At 41.6% G+C, this 23,888-nt stretch overlaps 1 protein-coding gene across 5 annotated transcripts in view; it reads left to right on the top strand.

Moving 5' to 3' along the window:
• The window catches only part of Metap1d (methionyl aminopeptidase type 1D, mitochondrial), a 72,686-nt gene that overhangs the window by 33,329 nt on the left and 15,469 nt on the right, over nucleotides 1-23,888 (top strand). For 2 of the 5 annotated variants that reach the window (XM_031370593.1, XM_031370595.1), the window contains exons 2-4: nucleotides 9,248-9,413; nucleotides 20,168-20,325; nucleotides 23,303-23,452. In XM_031370593.1, coding sequence (XP_031226453.1) covers nucleotides 9,323-9,413; nucleotides 20,168-20,325; nucleotides 23,303-23,452 — 399 coding nt within the window. In that variant the 5' untranslated portion in view covers nucleotides 9,248-9,322. Of the gene's footprint in view, nucleotides 1-9,247; nucleotides 9,414-20,167; nucleotides 20,326-23,302; nucleotides 23,453-23,888 lie in introns of those variants that run through there. The other 3 variants (XM_031370597.1, XM_031370594.1, XM_031370598.1) reach the window with 2 other exon arrangements.

Genomic DNA, 23,888 nt, shown 5'->3' on the forward strand with positions numbered 1-23,888 from the left:
TCTGCAGTGTCCGTGAAATAACAATTGAAAGGCTCTGGGACGAGAAGAGGTCCCTAGTCATATGGCTGCCTATTAGCTGCTATGTAACAGTAGGGCAATTTCAAAACCTTCATTCCTAAATTTGCAAACAAACTTTCTCACAGTCTAGTCTATATATATTGTTGCATTGTTGAGTTCTCACTGTGAGCCTGGTGTGGTGTTTCCTGTACACAGGTATAAATGCCTTCTGTAGTTACTGCCAGTAGCTTTTTTTTTTTTTTTTTTTTTTTTTTTTTTTTTTTTTTTTTTGGTTTTTTGAGACAGGGTTTCTCTGTATAGCCCTGGCTGTCCTGGAACTCACTCTGTAGACCAGGCTGGCCTTGAACTCAGAAATCCGCCTGCCTCTGCCTCCCAAGTGCTGGGATTAAAGGCGTGTGCCACCACCGCCCGGTGCTGCCAGTACCTTAAGCTTAAGCAGGAGGCTTGAGAATTTGAGGCTAGCCTGGGCTAGCTATACAGTAAAACTCCTGTCTTGAAAGAGAAAGAGAGTGAAAAAATTATGAATGAATTATTTTTACCTGATTTTTTTTTGATTTAATTTTTTTTTTTTGAGGGGCTGGAGAGATAGCTCAGCAGTTAAGAGCACTGACTACTCTTCCAGAGATCCTGAGTTCAATTCCCAGCAACCACATGGTGGCTCACAACCATCTGTAATGGGATCAAACACCCTCTTCTGGTGTGTCTGAAGACAGTTAGTTACAGTGTACTCATATACATAAAATAAATCTTTAAAAAAGAAGTTTCTTTTTAAAAAATAAAAAATAAAAAAAAATAAATAAAAATTTTTTGAGACAGGCAGTGGTGGCCTGTGCCTGTAATCCCAGACTCAGAAGGCAGAGGCAGGAAGATCTCTGTGAAACCATGAGTTCTGGGACAGCCAGGGCTACACAAAGAAACTCTGTCTCAAACAAACCAAAAGAGCCAACAACAACAAAAAATCTGGTGGGGCTAGAGGGGCGGCTGCGGAGAGAATGAGGGCACTCGCTGCTCCGACAGGGCTGAGCTCAGGCCACGCCTCCATGGCAGCTCACAGCCCTCGAGAGCTCAGTTCCAGGGGATGCACATCAACACACAGACACATTGCTGGCTTGTTTTGGTTTCTAGTTGTAGCCGATTTCCTCTCTACCTTCCTTTCTTCCTCCTCACAGAATTTCATAAAAAATGATCTGTGGAGAGAAACGTGTAAAACGAAGGTACAGTTTGATGGGTGATTATAAATGGCTGCCCCGCCTCTTCCTTGTCCATCTTTCCTCTGTCACCCAGAGATCCATGGCCTGAATTTCACAGAATGAAGTTTTTTTTCTTTTCTTTTTTATAGGGATTCTCACTGTGTAGCCGTAGTGGCTCAGAGCTCATTATGCAGCTCAGGCTGGCTTTGATCTTGGAGTAGTCCTCCTGCCTCTGCCTCTTAGGTGCTGTGATTACGAACTTTACTTTTCATATTATTATTATTGTTGTTGTTGTTGTTGTTTATGTGGGGGGAGCATAATGTGTGTGCATAGCCTTGTGCGTGGTGGAGGTCGGAGGACAGCTCTGTGGAGTTGGTTCTCTCCTCCCTGTCCTTGCTTTGGTTGGGGGCACTGAACTCAGCTTGTCATACTTGGATAGCAAGTGCCTTTTCCCACAGAGCCATCTTGTGATAAATAGTAACTCGTTTAATGCTTTCCTTTATAATTTTATCGTATACTTTTAGGCTGCCAGACTGCGGCTTTGTGAATAATCTTTTCATACTATCGTCTGCAACTCTGTCCCCTTTGTTTAGTCTGTGGTAGCCCCCTGTATTAGGAATTCACCATAATCTATCCATCCTATTACTCATGGACATTGGGTTGGTGCTGCTTTAAAACAGATTTTTTTTTTAATTTTAAATTTATTATCTTAAGTGTATGAGTGTTTTGCCTGCATGTATGTATGTGTATTATGTGCGTCTTATACATGGCTATACGCCACCATGTATGTGCTGGGAATTCAACTCAGGTCCTCCACAAGAAAAGCAATTAATTGCTCTTAACTGCTGAGCCAGATAAGAACTGCGGGATCCAACTTGGGTTGTCAGTCTTGGCTGCAAACACCTTTGCCTGCTGAGCCATCTGGCTGGCCCCTACCTATGTGGTGGTTGCCTCCACATCCTCAATGCACTTGGCATTTTTAGACATTAAATGTGCTGTTGTTTAAAATATTACTAGGAAAATGTCACAGATAAAATAGGTTATTGTTGTCTGCTACCTACACCTTTAATTTGAAAATGTGTTTTACTGGAATATGAATGTGTATGTGTGAGTGAGGTTAGGAACATTTGAGAGACACAGACTCTTTCTGGGCATTTGTAAGTTTTTGTTCATTGTGGTATTCTACCTATGATGTATGCTAATTCACTGTATTGACTGTTGAGTGCTAGCCCTTTTTAAAAAATTATTATTAAAAAAATAAATAAAAATAAAAAAATAGTATTATTTGTAGAGCAAGAAGCTGGGGAAAACATAGTTAAGTGACTCGCTGAAGGTAGACAGCAGCATAGAGCCAGAAGTGAAGCCAGATAACCTAGATCCCCCGCCCCATCAGTTATCCACTCTTATCACCACCTGTAGCCGAAGCCATGTCGGGCAGTCGGGCAGAGACACCGTGTTTCATCCGGCGTGGCTGCACTGTGGCTGCAGTATGAAGTGCAGAGGCAGCACTCAGAACACGGGCTTCAGGGAACAGCGATTGCTTTATTGCATGTGAACAGCTACTTCTACAGTGGAAGCCTGTTGATTGGTTAGCACATTATCTCTGGGAAAAATGTACATAAAAGGAGACACGAAGAGTACAGACTCATCTGCAGGCTAGCTCCTCACGCCGCTTCAGAATTCAGTGTTCTGACTTCTGGGAATACTCAGTAACATGGTGTGCCACACTTATTATTTAGAAGCACAGTGTGCCACGTAGGCCAGCTGCCAGGTTGTGCCTGCATTTTCTCCTACACAGGCAGGTCAAGTCTACAGAGTGAGACTGTTTAAAGCAATGTAAGAGTACTTACTGGTTCTGAGGTCTGTTTCAGAGATACAGGAAGGGGCAAGACCTGGTCTCTGTAGAGTGTCTAAGGATAGTCAGCCACCCTCCTTGATCCACTTGAGTTTGGGAGAAAGAGGTAGAACGTGGGAAGTGGACACAGCAGATTGGATATTTCCCGTTCTCTTGTTGGCCAACAAAGTAGAACATGTTTCCCTTTAGAAGCCCTGTTATGAAGGAGCAGTACCCTACTTCTGTTGTTGTTGTTTCATGTGTAGAATTTCAGCTGTTTTATGGGTTAATAGGCTAGCCTCAGAACTTGGCCACATTATTTATGTTTAGATAATCCACTGCACATAGCTAAGATCACATATTTATCTCGGTATGGAACTGACATTGTGCATCCTGAATGCTGTGCCCCAAGAAAATCGAGTGAATACTGGGTTTTTATTTTTTAATTTTTCATGCTAAAGTGGAAAATGTCTCTAATAGCTATGGGAACTGAAGTTAGCATTACCAAAGCCAACTGTCAGCTTCTTGATTTAGTCTGGAAAGTGAGCAGCCTGTCACCAAAGCGATGAGGGCGAGCAGGCTGCGTGTGCTAATCAGATGTTAGCGCCAAGTCTGCAGCAGCTCTAATTGTGCTGTGAGCTCCTTCCTAGACTTTCTAGGTTTCCTGAGAGACCAGACCAGTCTGCAGAAACTGCTTGTGCCTATGGTTGGTTAATTTATTTATTTACTTTTGGTTTGGAGGTTTTTTGTTTTTTTGTTTTTTAATGTGTATATATGTTCATGTGCCATGTACCGTGTGTGTGTGTGTGTGTGTGTGTGTGTGTGTGTGTGTGTGTGTGTCTGTCTGTCTGTGTGTGTATAGATGATATAGCAGATGGGTGGAGGTCACAGGACAGCCTTAGGAAGTCAATGCTGTCCTTCCACCAGATCAATTCTGGAGACCCAACTTGGGTTATCAGTCTTGGTGGCAAATGCCTTTACCATTGAACCATCTTGCTTTTTCTATAACTTGAATTTTTGCATATTTTACTCTGGTGTGGTGGTGGGAAGTAATGTATTTTATACTGTTGAGTTGACATTGTACAGAAATTAGCAACCATGTTGGGCTAGAAACTTAACAACTTTTTTTTTTCATTTGTTTAGGCTTAAAGTACTGCATTAAATATGTAGGGCTTTATCCACATGCATTTGATTAAGAAACTAAATGGGGCCAGGCAGTGGTGGTGTACACATTTAATCCCAGCACTTGGGAGGCAGAGACAGGCAGATTTCTGAGTTTGAGGCCAGCCTGGTCTACACAGTGAGTTCCAGGACAGCCAGGGCTACACAGAAAAACCCTGTCTTGAAAAAAACCAAAAAAAAAAAAAAAAGAAAGAAAGAAAAAAGAAACTAAGTGGGGCAGGGGGTGGGGATGGGGGGGTGGCTGGAGAGATGGCTGAGCAATTAAAAGTACTGTCAACTCTTCCAGAGGTCCTGAGTTCAATTTCCAGCAACCACATGGTGGCTCACAACTATCCATCTATACTGGAATCTGATGCCTGATTCTAGCCTACAGGTGTACATGCAGATAGAGCACTCATATGCATAAAATAAATCAAAAGAAAGCAAAAAAGAAAAGAAACTAAGCTGGGGAGTGATGGTGTGCACTTTAATCTTAGCTCTTGAAGGCAGAGGCAGGCCCATCTCTGTGGTTTTGAGGCCAGTCTGGTTTGCATAGTTAGTTCCAGGACAGGCAGAGATACATAGGGAGATTCTAACTTGAAGGAAGGAAGGAAGGAAGGAAGGAAGGAAGGAAGGAAGGAAGGAAGGAAGGAAGAAAGGAAGGAAGGAAGGAAGGAAGAAAACTTAACAAAGTATTCTCTAAATTAAAAAAACAAAAACAACTTGTCTTAGTTATGGTTACTGTTTCTATGGTGAAACCTCATGACCAAAAGCAAGTTGGGAAGGAAAGGGTTAATTTCACTTACACTTACTTCCTCATAATAGTCTATTATTGAAGGAAGCCAGGAACTCAAGCAGGGTAGGAACTTGGAGACAGGAGCTGATGCAGAGGCCAAGGAATGGTGCTGCTTACTGGCTTGTTCACCATGGCTGTCTTATAGAACACAGGGCCATCAGCCAGAGAGTGGAACCACCCACAATGGGTGGTCCCTCCCACACCAATCACTAATTAAGAAAATGCCCTACAGACCTGTCTAAAGCTTTATGAATGTCTTATGGAGATATTTTCTCAGTTGAGGTCTCCTCCTCTGAAATGACTATAGGTGTGTCAAGTTGACATATATCTATCCAACACAGTCGCCTTCTCTTGGAGCCTTATTAGATGGCACTAAGGTTGTCCTCTGCCCTCCACAAGTGCACTTCAAGGTCCTCTTTAGCTATAGAGTAAATTTGAGGCCGGTATGGAATACATGAGACCCTAGCTCTAAAATCTCTAAGTAAATAAAATAATAATAACAGTATTGATGAGGATAAGCTTAATCCCAGCACTTGAGGCAGAGGCAGCAGGATCTCTGGGAGTTCAAGGCTAGCCTGGTACACAGAGCAAATTTTAGATCAGCCAGAACTCCGCAGAGAGGCACTGTCTCAACAAACAAACAAATGAACAAAGACTAGGCACAGAAAGAAAACACCACTGAGAATATCAATTGCTACTTTTGTTTGTGTAGAACAGATTTTTGCACATTTTCTTTGTAGGGGCAGCAGTTCAAGATAGAGTTTCTCTGTGTAGTCCTGGCTATTCTGGAACTGGCTCTGTAGACCAGGCTAGCCTTGGATTCCGAGATCTATGTGCCTCTATTTCCCAAGAGCTACGATTAAAAGTGTATGCCACCACTCTCCAGCTAATTTTGCACATTTCTTAACTCAAAGAATTCTACAAATTAAACTAAAAAGAATTGCCATATATCTAGTTGTACAAATAAAAGGCATATTATGCAAAGTTTAAAAAGTGTCTGCCCTGATATTCATCTTTGGCTAAGGTGTAGCAGGATCTACCTATATAAGGAAACAGTATGAGATCACATGTTTTTGTTAGATAGTTGTTTTCTATATATTAGGGAAAGAGATACATTACTTTCTTTCTTTTTTTTTTTTTTGGTGTTTCAAGACTTGGTTTGGAACTTGTCTGTAGCCCAGGCTGGTTTGAACTCAGAGATATTATGCCACATAAGTGCTGGCATTAGAGAGATTACTACTTTCAAAATAGATGCTTAATAAAATTATAAGCACATAGAATATAAAATATGAGCTGGCAGTGGTGGTGTATGTCTTTAATCCCAGCACTTGGGAGGCAGAGGCAGGCAGATTTCTGAGTTTGAGGCCAGCCTGGTCTACTAAGTGAGTTCCAGGACAGCCAGGGCTATACAGAGAAACCCTGTCTTGAAAAAAACAAACAAAACATTATATACATGTATATATATTTTTACATATATATATATAATGATAGGAAGAAGATGTCAAAGTCAAACCCAGTTTGGACCACACAAAAAAGAGAAACTGGGCCTGGAGAGAGGATGGCTCAGTGGTTAAGAGCACGGGCTCTTACAGGGGACCTGGGTTCAATTCCCAACACCCACATGGCAGCTCACACTTGTCTGTAACTCCAGTTCCAAGGGAACAACATCATTATACAGACTCAACAACAATGCACAGGGGGAAAAAAAGTAAAAATAAATAAAAAGAAAGCAAAGAAAAACACTAAGAATGAAATAGTCAATAGACACTGTTTTCTTTGAGTTGTCACAGTTCCTACCAGAGGGCTCTGTGGAGAGAATGTGGAACAAGTTAGGAGGATGATTGATTATCTTTGAGGGCAGTGTTCTGGCCTGGTCACTAGCTTTGTAGGCCAAACCCATCCTACACCAACCAGTACCATGAGGTGGAAGGAGAAGAGACTGGGGTTACTATGTGAAACTTTGTACTTCGGACTTTCTCTGCCCCTCCTTGGGTACTTCCTTTTGACTCAGGGCTAGGCCAGATGATCCTAGGACACCTGCATTTTGTCTCCTCCCCTGTCTCTTCTCCACTTCCCAGGACCCCTCAACAGATGCAGGTGGGGTTATTGTCCATGGTGAGGACTCTGAGCCTGTGTGTCTCCATCTGGTTCCCTCTGTAAGTTCCAGGGGCCTCACGGCACCCCCAGGATTCAGGTTCTTCAAAATGTACTTGTTCTTGAATGTGAAAGGTCTTTGCTTTACACAGATTTTCATCAAATGCCTTTTTTAAAAAAAAAAATTACAATACAGCGTCTCAGTGGTCTGTCTCTGTGGGTGTTCACTTGAATTCTGGAAATAGAGCTAGGGTTTCTGAATAAATAATGAAACATGTGTTCAGAGTCTGTACCTCTTCCTTCTCCTTAACCACATCCTAGATAACCCGCCAATAGCCAGTGTCACTTGTGTGAATAGATTCTCTAGTTTTAGTTTTCAAGGCTCCCCTCACCCCCTCCTCCGCCTTCTGGCTGTCTGGATGATTAATGTGACAAGGATAATACTGTTGACCCATTTCAGTCATGTCAAACAACACCCATTGCTCATCTACATAATGGCGTACACACTGAGCCTCTCGCATCCTCAGCGTGGGAGCTGGTGAGCTACGACGTGATGCTTTAGACATTACATCATGAAGACGTAAGGCATTAGGAGTGGCTGTCGCACCAAACGCTGTTATCCAAATGGTAATAGTGAACAGCACTTACTGACCCAACCAAAACTATTCCTTCTCTAGCTCTGCCAAGAGCAAGTGGGGAGGTGATGGCATGCAACAGTGTGAGCTCAAGCTCCGTGTCACTCAACTATTATGGGATTTGTTGCAAATAGTTGAGGGTTTTCAATTGCTAATCAGGGATTATGGAAATAACACTTCTGAAATTTTGGAGAAGAAACCTGGCTGACATTTTTTTAATCATAGTTTTATTAAACTGGTGTTCGAATAATTTTCAACAACTAATTGACTGTGGAAACTATTTTGATGAATGATCTGATAACAAAGATCAGCTTTGACAGCCCTTGAAACATTTATAGTTTGTAAGGGCATCCTTTGCATGGTGTTCTAAGTAAGTGCAGAGTTTGAAGGCACCAAATTTAGGCTATCAGGTTTCCATGGTTACACTTTTCCAAGTTATTTTGTGTGTCGTATAAATAGGTCTGTGAGTCACTGATAATTATTTGTTGTTTTGTTTGTTCTGTTGGTAATTCTGTGTTTAGCTGAATTTAATATAGTTCACACAGAGCGTGCTTTGGTTTATGTATATTTTAGTGTTCGTGATTGACAGTGATTGAGCATTTCTTATGGAGTGCTTGCCTTTTTTGTCATAAATGATGTATGTTGCTAGTCCTTGAAATGTAAATAAGTTCTTCCTGTATCACTGTTTAATAAACAGGAATTTTTATGCAAAGACTTCTTGGTACAATTTTAAACAATAGGCTTTGGAGAGATCTAGGTGTTTTTGTTAAGCAGATTGTACACCAAGACAAATATATTTGAGTTCTTACAAATTAGGTTACCAAGGACAATGTAAGAGCTTATGGCTAAGCACTACAGTGACTGGATACAGCTTAGTCATGGGCTAAAAATAACAGTGTTCTAGACTGGTGTGCCCAGGGTGGAGGGCTAGCCTGCTGCTCAAAAGCTCTAGGCTCAATCCTCAGCATAAGAAAGGAAAAAATTAATTAAATAAAAATTGGAAATAGGATCAGATATAAGTGTGAAAACCGTGAGGGTGAGCTTTCCAGGGAAATGTTCTCTGTAGGCAGGAGGTTTCCCTGGCAGGAAGTCTCTCCTTTCACCGTGTACAACCTAAGAGTGTTTCTGTCTACTATGGTCAGAAGGAACTGAGGTTTGAAAAGAGGGAGGGTCTTTTCCACCTACACATGGAAGAAAAGATCTTCCACAGACCCTGCCATTAACCACCAAATCAGCAAGGATTAACCAGAAAAGCATCAACTCTAAACTGCATGAGTCTTCCTCATGAGTTCGAGTCCTCATGCTGTCTAAGGTCTTGGTACATCTGTAGTTAGGTTTGGTGGTCAAGGTGGCCCCACAGTGATGTTGGGAGGGTGGGTGCTTCAGATTCTTGCTTTAAGCAGCAGCTCTGGGGCCCCACCTAGGATCTCAGAACCCTTTGTAAATCACTTGCTCATCCCAAAGCATATTTTTCAAACTGAGGATTTATCCTTTGCTTTTTCTATCTGTCATTGCACAGTTACCATAGCAACCTGCTGAGGAAGATCCATTCCGATTAAACGAGGAAAGGAATTTAGCCTGTCCAAGTAAACCTATGAGTACTCAGGGGAAAGGAGTCAGTTTCAACAAGAATCCAAGCGTAGTGCTCACTTCAGCTGCAAACAGTAAAATCGGAATGAACAGAGGTTAGTATGACCTTTGTACAAGGGTAACATGGAAAATTGTGAGGTGCTCCATTAAAAAGGAGAAAAAGGACTGGAGAGATGGCTCAGCGGTTAAGAGCACTGATTGCTCTTCCAGAGGTCCTGAGTTCAATTCCTAGTAACCACATGGTGGCTCACAACCATCTGTAATGAGATTCAATAACTACAGTGTACTCATATACATAAAATAAATAAATAAATCTTTTAAAAAAAGAGAACTTATATAAAATTAGAAAGACACTTCTTTTATAATACTACCCCAAGACATATTTACAGTAAAACATAACACATATTAATTTTTATACTATTTCCCTCTTTTGAGCCACAAATTAGCTGTTATGCTGGGAGTTGGTTTTCCTTTTATGACATTCTGGTAGAATTAAACCTCAAAAAGTGTTCAATACATATATTATTAGACAATAAATATTTTTCAGATATTTTATACATTAGATATTTCAGGTCTGTGGGGATATTAAAAACATTAATCTAAAAAAATGACATGATGAATTTATCATTCCACTAAATGTGAGCAATATCTCCAGTATTTCCAGCAGAAGTTTTCAAGTACTGTTTCCAGATGTGAGAAGTACCCAGTCACATACTAATAAGGAGTATATATCTTATTGGTTTTAAATTCTAGCTTTTAAAACAAAATCAACATTGTTTTGAAACATCTTAAAAGAAAAAGGGAAAGAGGAAAGCAGAAGAGGAGGAGGAAGAAGAAGTGGCAGCAGCACTAGGTTAGAAGCAGACTACAATGAATTTTTTTATATTAGTGCATAAAACTGTCAAATGTGTCTTTATTCATATGGTCAACTGAGTCTACCCAGTTGAATGGAAGATAAAAATTACCTGTGGCAATGGCAATGTAGCTATACCAGATTCAAAGCCATCTTGAGAAAAATTGCATATTGTTCCTTGCACTGAAAAGGGCTTTTATGTAATTTCTCTTTGTTTTTGTTTGTTTGTTTGTTTGTTGTTGTTTGTTGTTGAAGTTAGCTCCTTGATGCGTGATCTTGGCTTCTGTTGTCTTGAATCTGTGTAGTCTTAGCCATGGAAGTCTGGATATGCTTCCTTCAGGTTTTGGCTTTTCCATTTGGGGTTGTTATTGACACCACTTCCTGCCACCCCTACTGCCATGGATTACAGCAGAGACGATCCCCAAGACTGTCAGAGATCTCCATTCTAATGTTTTCTTTCATTAGGCATTGTATACTGAAGATGCATTAAGCATGAGTTCAGATGGGGACTTTGGGGGGATTTTTGTGTGTGCTGATATTGCTACAGGTCCAAGCTGTTTTAGAACAATTACTTGCTTGTACAACAATAACTTTACATAGTGTATCAAGGAGGAAGGAAGGAAGAAAGGAAGGAATCCAAAGGTTGAATGCAGTTGACATTGTTATAAAATGAAAAACTAAAATTATGTTCTTATCAAATGCTTTAATACAATTTTAAAATATTCTTATCAAAGCTGTACCTTTGCTGGAAGTCCCCACATCTCTGTTATTAGGTATTTTAACCCAGAATGACTAGCACTTTAAGTGGTATTTTACATGACAGCTGTATTTATGAATAGTCTTTTTTAAAAAAAATTAAAGGACTTTCTTACTATCTCATTTTTTTAAACACATGTTTTTGTATGGCCATTCTCTAAAATTGAATTCCATGTGTGATTTCTGTGAAATTGCCCTTTCTGGTTCCTGTCTGTGTGCTTTAGTATAAAACTGTTCGATCGCCCTCTTCTTGAGCGGAGGTGTGTGAGGTAACAGGAATGGTCCTTTGGAGAGTTGAAAGCTGCCAGATGTTCTGTCTGGCTCAGAAGTGTGTGCTCCCTGGGTCCCAGGCCTGTGTGAAATGCTCCCATGCTATTTTGACAGCGCACTTGCTTTGGTTCCTTTTTCCACTCTGGTCAGGGCTCTCTCTCTCTCTCTCTCTCTCTCTCTCTCTCTCTCTCTCTCTCTCTCTCTCTTTCTCTCTCTCTCTCTCTCTCTCTAAAGCTATATTTAAATGATACTACGGCATCCAGAAAATCTGGCAAAGAAAATGATATTTTGATGACATTTTTCACAGGGCTCAACTGGAATGAATTATTACATTTTAACAAGGCTCTAATAAACAGCCCCTTTATTCCTCCCTAGAAGGGTACAATATTTCTTTGTCCAAGAAGTAGCCTGAGTGTATGTATTGTTGAACGGCGAAAAAGCTTCTTTTCTCCAAACTTGAGCTGAGAGACAATGGCTCTGCTCAGCGTACACTATTTCCTTGTGACTCGAAATTTTCTGGTCTGTAGTGTATATAAGATGAACTGAGATTTCAACTCGAAGTAAATATTTTTTATCTTTTCAATGCATGCAGAACTGTATTTCCCTACAGAACTGTATCATTTCTAAGTAACTTCCCCTGACCTGCCAAATGATGGACATCTAGTTTTTGCCAAAATCTTTGGCATCCTTCCCTCAGCTGTGGTTAAGCAAGCCTAAAAGTCACACACACACACACACACACACACACACACACACACCCCACAGGCCCACCAACATGGGTCTCCATTAGTAAGTGCAAGTGGTTATTGATCTGTATTTGTCATATAGGTGGAGGGTGTGTCTGTTTCCCTAGAGTAAGAAGGTGCTTGCTGTTGAAGTATAGATCCTTAGGTCCCGGTGGTAGCTACTAGTGAATAATCCCATAATCAAATTGATTTTTTTTATGCTTATGGTGTTTTGTTCGCTTGTCTATCTGTGTACCATGTAAGTACCTGACCACAGGGAAGTCAGGGGAGGGTGCCAGATAGCCTGAGAATGGAGCTACAGATAGCTGTGGATCACCATGTGATTGCTAGGAATTGAACCCAGGTCCTTAGGAAGAGCAAGCTCCCAGTACTCTTAACCACTGAGCCATCTCTCCATCTTCAGATTTGATTTTTCTAAAGAAACAGATTGAAGCCTTTTCCTGAATTGTTTCTGAGCTGACCAGTGGTGTTATGCTATGTCAGTTGCTGTTAATATAGTTTTTAAAAAGGAGGCATGATGTCACATAGAACTAACTTCTGAGGGAGCCTCATCCAGAGTCCTGTTTGCTTTGGCCTGGGAACCATTCTTGATCGTTATTATTGAACTAGGGTGCCCCAGGCCACCAGCCATCCTTTCCTCAGAAATGTTCTACATGTGACTGACTTTTTAGTTTGTCTTCTCCAGAGCCAAGGCTCCCAGGCCTGGGTGATGGCACTGACACCCACAGACTATTGCCTTCATCAGGCCACTCATTTTATCAGTAATGGCAGCCAACCCTATTTTAGTGTTCAGACAACTCGTCCTCACAGACGTGGTCACCTTAGAGTATAAGCAACCAGGATGAACACTTTGACCATTTGATAAAAGTGAGTCTTCCCAATTCTGTCACTCGGTAGTTGACATATGTCCTTTCCATCCTGTGGGATCTTCATGACTATAGTCAGTGGTTTTGGCTATAAATAACTGCAAGGATGGTCCTGTGGGATGTCAGGTAGAATCCTTATTTCCGACAAGTCCTTGTAGCCGTCTCTGTTACACTCAACTCTGTGCTTTCTTTTGGACATTGAAGTAAATGAGCTGTTTCCCCACACCTGCATACCAACTGGGCCTGTTACCTCTTTAGAAATGTTTAACAAGCACTGTAGCTTTACCATTTAGAAGCCATTTCCAAATGCTGTTAATTAGCTCCCCCGCCACCCACTCCCCCATCCATGATCCTTCTAGGTTGTGAAACAGAGCCCCTCTTCTCTCCACAAGGGCATCTTAGCTTGGGATCCAGGAAGCGGTGGTAGATGGTGTCCATATCCTCGACTTCCTGAGATGGAGAAAAAGTGTGGACGGCATCTGGGGAGAGGGGCTCTTTTACCAGCTTGTTTCCTGTAAGTTCAATTGGAAGACCTTGTCTGTGCAAATAGATTTCAAAATAGAGCCTGCCCTTTGACTGTCTCCATAATTACATGGCTTGCTCTGTATTTTATTTGGCAGCCAGAGCAGTTAACCCCTGGAAGGAAGGGGCTGATGGCATGCCCAGCTCGCCTTCCCAGACATGTCCATGGGAATGAATAAACTACTGTTTGGCAAGGCCCAGAGCTAAAAACACACTAAAACAGTCCCTAACTGAGCTGAAACTCTCTGAGAACAGAGTTTAATAATGTTTATTATGACTGATTAAAAAAACTTAACTTTGTTCTCAATGTGTGGATTGTAGAAGGGTACTAATTGTTTTTAAAAATTGGGAGTCCGGAGACTTCCTTAGTACTTTGATGTGAGCAACATCTGTCAACGGGATGAATTTGCTTTTGTTTAGTTTCAAGAGCCCTTGTCCTTCAGTTTTGCCCAGTCAGTATCTGCATCAGCCTGGGGCAATCCCTCAGTGTGTGTATGTGTTTTTCCTTCAACAAATGCACAGGTTATTGCTCATGAAATACGAGCTTCTCCTCTGCTTTATAGTTGCCTTGAAATGGGAAGGAGCCCACCCTTTTCCTCCCTTCCTTTTCAAACGTGTACATCCTAGTCCTAGATGGCAAAAGCATCATAGTGAGTGACTCATGCTGCTTAATTTTTCTTTGGCAGCATTTGTACACGTTATGAAACCTTTCAAGCAGACAGTCAATGTTTTAGGTCAAGAGACTGGAGATGGAGGCCTCTGCAGTGATCTCTTGGACTTCATGCACGTGACGCTCTGTGGGAGCTGCGGCTCCTGCTTGAAGTAATTTGTTGGAGTTCATGAAAGTGCGATCTTTCTGTGGTTCTAAATCCACACTTCAATGTGTGTTCCTAGGGTAGGGTCTTTTCTAAGCCCACTGGAGGAAGCAACATTTTTGAACATTAAAAACCAAATCCTGTCCAATTGCAGACACAAAGTAAGTTGCCTTTTTTTTTCTTTTTAAAGTTGAAGTTAATGTGTTATTCAAAGAAATCATTTGGTTAAAATTAAAATTATCAATGAGTGGAAGAGCCACAGTTGAAAATGAATTAGTAAAACATTGTTGTTTTCTGTCTTGGTAATCATAAATCATTTAAATGTGGCAGACAGTCCTCCCTTCATCCAAAATAATTGCCTCCATTTGTAAAATCAATTAGATGTTAATATGCTATAAATAATAGTTTTGTTACTAGACTTTGGCATTTGCTGATCATTATGAAGAAATATGTTGAGTAAGATATTTTACAGGGTGTCTTTTAAATTCTGTATTATTGCTGGTTGACATTGTTAGCTAATGTAAAGCCATACCAGCCTACCTGATTGTGTTGTTTTCTACTCAGACGTTTGATGCTTCTGAAGGAAGCTCAAACGAGGACTGATGGCCTGCTGCCAGGTGAAAGCCTGTCCTGGAAGCATGTAATGAGAAATATAGGTGTTGGTAGGCACACTAGAGTCCAAGCGAAGCGCACTTTGTTCAGTTTTACAAGTGCTTAAAATAATAAGCACTTTAGAGGCCCCTTTGAAAGGTCACTCAGACTTCACCCTTAAAAATACTTGTTGACCAAAAGAAAAACTCACATTTTCAAGGGTAAAATTGGCTTAATAAAGGGTCATTAGGAAAGATACACATAAAACTCCAGGGCACAGTGGGTGAAATGGAAGCATTTCATTATGTGGTATAGAATGCATGAGCAGATAACAATTAAAATGGACCCTGGGTAAAAGGCCAATAAATACAGGGCAGACTGTGTGCAGCGACATTAGGTATGAAAGACACAGTCCTCCCTTCACTATGCACAGTTCTGAAGCTCCACCTTCCAGACCGAATCTAGAAAAGGAATTAAAAGGAGAAGTTTAGAAATTGATGTTACCATCAAATATGAAAATACTTAAGCACATCTATATTTATATCCCACATATAAATTTAAAATACAAAACATGTGCAGCGGAATCCAGGGGACACAGAGCAGTTTCAAGAGACATTGAGCCTGCACAGTGTGCAACTCTAATTACCACAGGGGCAAGTGGACCTAGATAATGTTTAGGATGCACCAGTGGGAGCCATCAAAAACCTCAGACCAGGGAGCCCAGAGCAGCAAGGAGTTGCTTGTTGCTAATTTGATCAGGGTGTGGTCACTGCTGATCACCCAGCAGAAAAGCTGTAGGGTTTCCTGCACAGGCAGTAAATCCACACGTTGTTATAAACAGTAGAATATTCACTGTTACCAAGGGTGATGATAAAAATTATTTTCAGCGTCACAAAGATTCTATCAGAGCCTAAGCTTGCACTCTGAGATTTATAGACTGCTTCTTGTCTGTTATACAAGCATTCTTGCCCAAAGACCCATCTTTCAGCTCTGTCATAGTCCAGTCAGCAGTAATAGCTTGAGTATTCAAAATTCAGAATTCAAAAGTTCTAAGTACAAAAAATCAAGCATGGTGGTGAACCCCTTTAGTCCCAGCACAGGCAAATCTCTGGGAGTTCTAAGCTAGCCTGGTCTACAGAGCAAGTTCCAGGATAGCTAGGGCTACACAGAGAAACCCTATCTGGAAAACAAAAAAACAAAACACACACACAAAAAAAGCATAATAAACATAGCTCATGATCCCCTCCCTGGCTACCTTGTTTGGGGTGACATCATTATCTTCTAAGGTATCAGGACTTAAACTTATCTGACCATTTCATCTGTGAAAACACTATATTTTTTCTTAGTCAGTAGTGAATAGTTCATGGAATAAATGTATAATGGTATTTGAATATCACGTTACTTTGTGATAACATGTATGGAGTACTTTTATTGACTGGAAAGAAAACATTTTACTTCAAATATAAAGGTGGAAGTAGAGTTACTTAAAATTGTTGTCAGCAGATTGACTGTGTCTAGGCTGGGCTTCCATTGTTTAATGTTCGCCTGTCTAGTTGCTGGGGGTAGGAGTGGGGGATGTGCTTTCTGACAGTGAGCCTGTCATTTGGCAGGATGGATACGTTGGCCACACTGTTAACCAGAAAGGGAATGCCTCACAAGCCTTACCCAGGCATCCCAGTAGAGACCTGATGCTTTCATAATTCACGTTTAAGTACGTAGAAAAAATTCCCCTGTAATGCCTATGTACTTGAACTTGATAATATTGATAAAAATGGCCTCTCTTCTGTAATCGGCCATACGAGGGTGGGGTGGGGGAGTGGAAATCCTCTGTGTGATAAAATTGATCTGAGTCTCTATCACCTGTTGTCTGGCTGTAGCATGACAGTTAAGCAGGTACTGCTAAGTGAAGGCCAATGCTGAGGCCGATCTCTCAACTTCTGGGAAGCACTCAGTAAGGCGCTGGCATGAGAAGACTCTGTGGTCTGTTCTCTGCCCCCATCCTGGCTAGGCAGCTGTCACTCCACAACCACAATGCCTCCAGCCTGTTTTCCAGCCCTCCTGCCAGTTGCTTAACGTCTGCCTCCTTAGACCGTTGTGTTTCCTGGATTTAGGATGTAGCACAGAGAGTGGAAGCATAAACACATTGAGTGTTGATCGAGAGAACAGATTTGATCGTTCCTAAGGAAAACACGTTAAAGAGCAGGAATAAAGGGAGAATGATCGCTACAGTTTCCAAATCTGTTGTCTTACCTAACACCATACCTGATGGGAGCAAGAGCATGCTAATTCCCCTTAACAGTTAGAAAGTGGGGCTCAGAAGTTTGGGTAACTCAGATCTGACTTACTTCAAAAGTATGAAATTTTCATTACCATATGCCTCCCAATTAGATGGGAATTCCTCTAAGAATTTCCAGGAAAAATGTCTTTACTCTAAATGTTAATTGAGCACAGGACATGTTTTGCAAGATTAAACAAACAAACAAAACATCCTTCAAAATCCAAATCCTGAATAAGTTGGGCCAGGCATATGTGGACTTTGAGAGACACTGCATGCTGTTAGAGGGCAGTGTGGTGGTTGCAGACCCCGGCTTAGAAGTGGGGAGCTGGAGAGGGACTGAGTGTTGATTATGAGGGGTGCGTATCTCCTCATCTTTAAACTGTGGCAGGGACAGCTGCTGCCAACCAAACATTGGTAAGAGGCATTGTGTGATAAACTGAACACTGGCAGTGAGCTTCATCAAAAAGTGATTATTAAATCTGAGTCACTGTGCTTCTTTTATCTATCGTCTCTGTCTATCTGTCCATCTATCTCTATTTCTATCTATCTGCCTGTCCATCCATCCATCCATCCATCCATCCTTCCATCCATCCATCCATCTATCCATCCATCCATCTATTTTGAGACAGAGTTTCTTTATGTAGTCTTTAGGCTCACTCTGTAGGCCAGGCTGGCCTCAAACTCTCCTGTTTACCCACTTCTTTCTCCCGAGTGCTGGGATCAAAGGCATGTATCACCACATCTGGCTGAACCTTTGTTGATATTGATGTTATTAGTTGTAATCATAATATGCACTCTCCTTAGGATGGGAGTACTGCATTTTGTATGTTGGCCTTTGTAAGGGTACAACTAGGGGGATAGAATCATAGATTGATTCCAGTCTCCAAATTTTCCATTGCATATAACAGGATGCCCAACTGCCTCACTGAATGCTCTGTGCTCAGGGAAGGGGGTTTGGTAAGCCCATTGACACATTCTGGAAAAAAATAATATCAGTGAATGCAATTCGGTGATATCTTCTCCATTTTCCTGGATGTTTCCATATAATAGCTAATTTTATTGAAAAAAACTCAAGAGAGAGGAGATTGGGGAGTTTTCCTTGGCTTTGGTCCTGCTTTACACTTGGTATTTCCCCCTGTACAATGTAGTAACAGTGACTGGAAAGATGGCTCAGCAGGTGAGAATACTTGCTGCTCTTCCAGAGGACCTGGGTCCAATTCCTAGCACCCACATGGCAGCTCCCAACCATCTGTAACTCCAGTTTCAGGGGATTCAAAATTCTCTGGCTTCTGCAGGCACTGTACCAGGTGATGAAAGCAAACCATCCAAATACATAAAAGTTAAAGAAAAAAAACAACTAAAGATGAATATCGTACAGTTTGGAACTCATAGGGCTCTTGTGAAGACTAATGAGCCAGCAGATGAAAAACACCTTGTTCAGTAGCTGACATGGTGTTTAGTATTAAAGCTCTTAGAGGAGCGTACATTTTACGACATTTTACTTTACGTTTTCTTTTTAACTTTTGTTTTTTATTTATTTATGTGCATTGGTATTTTGCCCACATGTATGTCTGTGTGAAGGTGTCATATCCCCTGGAACTGGAGCTACAAACAGTTGTGAGCCGCCATGTGTACTGGATATTGAACTCAGGTCTTCTGGAAGAGCAGTCAGTGCTCTTAACCACTGAACTCTCTCTCCAGTCCCCACATTTTACTTTTGAAATGCCTATGAAGAAACTGTTGTTTATTAGGCATCTGCTAAACATGACATACTTCCACATTTCCGGTTCCAGTTGATTTTTTCAACTATTACTTTTATTGTAATAGTAATGAAAGTGGATATTTTTTCATTTATTTATTTATTTATGGAGAAGTAGATAGGTTTTAAAAGCTCACCATAGGGAAGAAAATAAAATGAATCAAAAAGTCTTCTCACCTCTTGCCCTGTCACACACTACTGATGAATATTAATTTTGGAAGTGTGTAGACATCTACACGCTTATATAAATAATGATGTCAGCTTCTTTTACACTAATGGGTTTCCTTTTTGAACATGATTTTTTTAATTTACTCTTTATGAATTTCTTACATGTGGACAATGCATTTCGACCACGCCCACTCTCGCCTGCACGTAACAGGCTTCCTGTGGATGTTGTTCAGCTTGTGCTTTTTCCGTAACATAACACTGTCTTGTGGCCCTGCCAATCCATGCACAGAGCCCATTTAGCTCCTCCTCCTTTTTCTACTTTTCTGAATCAGGGTCCCATGTAGCCCAGGATGACCTTGAACTGACACTCCTGCCTCTGCTTCTCAAGTGCTAGGATTATGGGTGTGTACTGCCATACTTAGCTCTGTTCTTCTTAATGGCCACAGAATTTTCTGTTGGGTAGATAGACTATATTATATGTTTAGCCCATCCCCTGTTAATACATCCCATTTGGGATCAGGCTGCTTCATGTTTTTTTGTCAAAATAGTTCCTAAGTAAGAGTATGATGCCATACATTTATCATTTCTAATTGTATTATCCATGGGACATTTGAAGAGATAAATTGCTGAGTCAAAAGGTGTGCTTTTAATATTTTAATAAGGACCTCTAAATTCCTATGTTCATTTTCTTTGGTTACACTTACATTTTTACTATTTGGGCCAACTTGAGCATTCCTCGCAATGAATTTTGGTATTATGCCTTCACTCGCAAGAACTTAACACACAGTCGCAATCCCACGTAGGCCAAAAGTGCAGCTGGCAATTTGTCTGTGGCTTTTGAAAGGAAAATAGTTTTAAAGGGTATAGAGCTGCTAAAGTAGTGCCCTGAATTTTGAGGTTATCTGGACATCGTCACACAAGGCCCCACAGCAGAAATTGTTCTTTTCCACACCCGCTGCAAGACAGATCTTCAGTATGTTTATTTTCTATTTGAGTAAAGCTTTCCACCGTCAGAAATTTACGTAAACAGTGCTAGTTAGTCAATAAGGTGTGCTACTGTTGCATCAGAGCCCGGAATACTACTGCCCCCATTTCTTTTGGGGGCTTTCTTTTTTGGGTCAATAGAGAACGAGACTAATGATCTAATAGGTAGCAACACTTTCCAGGGCAATCCGTTAACATCCTTTCTTTCTTCCTAACGTGAAATACTCTTTTCTGCTCACAGGTTGTCAGAGAGTTCTGTCTTCGCCACTCAATCATATCTACTTACACAAGCGGTCAGGCAGTCAACAAAGAAGACATTTCGTTTTCTGGAGACAAAGGGATATCTCCCACAGTGTGGTTTCACCAGCTGCAGTCTCTCCCGCACATCCTGTCCCCAAGGTACTGTCCTGCTGCAGGCTGCTGCAGGCTGCCGCTCTGGCTGGCAAGCACAGGTGGACTGCGCAAGCACATTGGAATCACGAATTTAAAACTTGTTTTTTAATTTCAAATTGTGATGGATGATATTTTATTTTAGCATACTGTAATTTGAGAATGTCAGCTAAAGCAAAAATAAGGTCTGGGCAAACAGTTGCTTAGCTTATTTAGAACTTCAACTTTGATCATGAAATTTTTTATGATCAAACTTTTATTTTTCAACTTCTAGCATGAAATTAAAACTATGTGTATATAGTTCATAATTTTTTTTTGAAAATGACTGTAAAATTGGGTTGATTTAAGAGAGATTCGTGGAAGCTAACATTGAATGTTTTTAAGCCCTTACATTTCTATGTTACTATGTTCCTTGAATTTTTTTTTTAGGATAAATTAAAGCTAGAACATTCTTGATCCCCTTCAGTGGTTTAGTATTGTGGAAGTACAATCTGTCTTTGAAAATGCAGGACAAAGGAGGAAGGGATGGTTTAGGAAGAAGGAAAATAATAAAAGAAATATAGACTTGCCACAAAAATCGCCTGCTTTCTTCCTGTTACACTTTTATAATGAATCACACTGAGTGTTCCTCCTAAAGGCGAGTAGACCATTTTTGTAAAAAGGATTGAGAGACAAAAAAAGCCAAAAGTCCTAGCTTGGCTTAGGTCTGACCATCATAGAAAGAGCCAGCATCTGGTATTAGTCATAATGACACTTTTGACATATTGACACTTTTTTTTTTTTTTTTTGTAAAACCAAAAAGAATTCTCTAGGGCTTGGCCTGGGGAGAGAGATGGCATGGTCAGTAAAGTGCTTGCTCTGTAAACACTAGGTCCTTCATTCACCCCCAGGGAGCATGTAAAACAGCAACAACAATAACAACAACAGCAAAACCCAGGACTATAACATGACCATAATCTCAGAGTCGGGGAGGGGAGTCAGGGACAAGGACCAGGTAAGGGTCCTTGGCCAGACAGTCTGGTCAAACCAGTAAGCTCCAGGTTCAGTGAGAGACCCTGTCTCAAAAATAAGGTACAGAGCAATTAAGGAAGACATCAGATATTGTCCTGTGGTCTCCACACCTCTGCACACGTGAATACATATTTGATTCCACGTGTATGTACCCACACTCGAGCACACACATGCACCTGTAGATAAAGGAAATGTGTTGTATTTTATGTTTTCACCAGTTTCAGAGACAACCCAGCACCTCCCCAGCCTGTAGTTGTAACCAAAGCAGAGCACAGAACAGAAATGAGAATATAAGCTTGTTGGAAGGAGATGTGGTGAGCTGTGGGAGCTGGTGGGTGATTATAGGTGATTATAGCCCCCACAGGGCTCAGCTGTGGCAAGCCAGGCCATTCTATTCCCAGGATAAGAAAACCCCCTCTCTGAATGGAGAGATGGCTTATTCGGTAAGTGTTTGCTGCACCAGAGTTAAGAACCTGAGCTTAGATTTCCAGCGCCCACATAGACCCCTGGTGTAGTGGTGTATGCTTGTAATTCTAGTGCTGGGGAATAGGGAGGGGGACCCGGAAAGATCCCTGGAGCTCTTGGCTCTTACCTATGAGCTCCAGGTTCAGTGAGAGACCTAGTCTCAAAAACTAACGAGCTGGGCATTTGTTCCAGTACTTGTAAGGCAGAGGCGGGCAAATCTCTTGAGTTTGAAGCCAACCTGGTCTACAGAGTAAGTTCTAGGACTACCAGGGCTACACAGAGAAAACCAGTCTCAACAAACAAACAAACAAGCAAGCAAACAAACAAGCCAAATAAGTGGATAGAGAAAATCCCTTCTGATTGGTGGAATAACAGAAGATCCTAAGGTCTGGTCTGGCACACTTCACAAACACAAGAGCCCCAATCTCAGCCCTGCAGTGCCCAGTATGGCTCCTGGCCCAAACTTCTGTGGAGTCTTACTGTGTTATCAACAGTGCTGCTACAAACGGCTCAGGAAGGGCTGCAGACCTTAGGGCAGACAGGAGCAGTGTATGAGTGTTACCACCAGCAGGTTTCAGTGCAGGAGAACCTGCCACCTGAGGGATCTGTTTGGATGTGTGGGGTTGGGTTAGAAGATTCTTTGTTTCTTCTTGATTAAAGATGGAAACATTCTAGGTGATTTTATTGTCCTAGGAGAAGTCATCAAAAAAGACAAGCTGTTTTGTTTTGACCTCTGGTGCTTAGTTGTCACGTTACCTACTTTAAGGCAGTGGTGGCCCCATGCCTTTAATCCCAGCACTTGGGAGGTAAAGGCAGGCGGATTTCTGAGTTCGAGGCCAGCCTGGTCTACACAGTGAGTTCCAGGACAGCCAGGGCTATACAGATATACAGAGAAACCCTGTCTTGAAAAACCAGAGAGAGGAAGAGGGAGAGAGAGAAAGAGAGAGAGGGAGGGAGGGAGGGAGGGAGGGAGAGAGAGAGAGAGAGAGAGAGAGAGAGAGAGAGAGAGAGAGAGAGAGAGAGAGCGAGCCCCAATGGACTTGACACCCTTCCACGTGGACTTCTTGGCAGAGGGTGTTGAGGGCTGTCCTTTGCATACATTTCATCGTGGTGTGAAGGAGATGAGAGCGCTTCTTAAGCAGCCGTTGTGCAGATTGGGAATTTGGCGCTTTTTCATCTATGGGCCACGCTTCTAACAGGCTCGTGCAGAGTAAAGAACAGAAAACTGCTGTTTGTTTTGACCAGGAAATCTGCCTCAGCCGAACCCGATGGACTCAAAGCCTGGTGAGGTTAACAGACCATCCAGAGCAGCACTACCAGGCCATGTTAAGTTCAAAAGGGCAGGGGAAGGAATCGGGGGTAGCCTGGAGGGTCTGCTGCGCAGGCTTTGGAGGTCGGTGCTTTGGCAGGAAGGGCAGAGCTCCATGAAGTAGGAGGCTGTGTCTGAAAAAAATGATGCCATTGTCGCGTGCTGGGTTCTGATCTCCGTTTTCAATCCCTTTTCCTCAAGCACATAAAGAAGCCAGACTATGTGACGACAGGCATTGTGCCCGACTGGGGAGACAGCATAGAAGTGAAGAATGAAGATCAGATTCAAGGGCTTCGAGAGGCTTGTCGGCTGGCAAGGCACGTCCTCCTCCTGGCTGGGAAGAGTTTAAAGGTGGTGTCTTACCAAGCCTCAGCGTGACTTACATATGGGCTTTCTCTCCCGTTTCCTTAGCTCTCCTCTTGCACTCATCTGCTAATAATTTGATTTTTTTTTTTTTTTAAAAAAAAGTAAAGCCTTAAGATGAGAAAAGGGGACTTTACTATGTGTTTATTCAAGAAAATTATGTAAACGTCTAAATTTGATCATAACTTCTAGAGATAGTTGGCTGGCTCAGCCTATCCAGGGGATCCGGTGATCTGCTTCTGTTTTCCACATCATCACTTCTGTGTGTTGAAGGTGTTGGTCCTACCCTGTAGTCTGCCTCTTCTTTTCTTGTAAGTGTCCTTCAAAGAAAGGCTAGGCCTAGTCTACAAAACCACAGTAATATGGCAAAGTCTGTCTGTCTGTCTGTCTATCTATGATATATATATATATATATATATATATA

The sequence above is a fragment of the Mastomys coucha genome, unplaced genomic scaffold (genome assembly GCF_008632895.1).
Source record: "Mastomys coucha isolate ucsf_1 unplaced genomic scaffold, UCSF_Mcou_1 pScaffold15, whole genome shotgun sequence".
Taxonomy (NCBI): domain Eukaryota; kingdom Metazoa; phylum Chordata; class Mammalia; order Rodentia; family Muridae; genus Mastomys; species Mastomys coucha.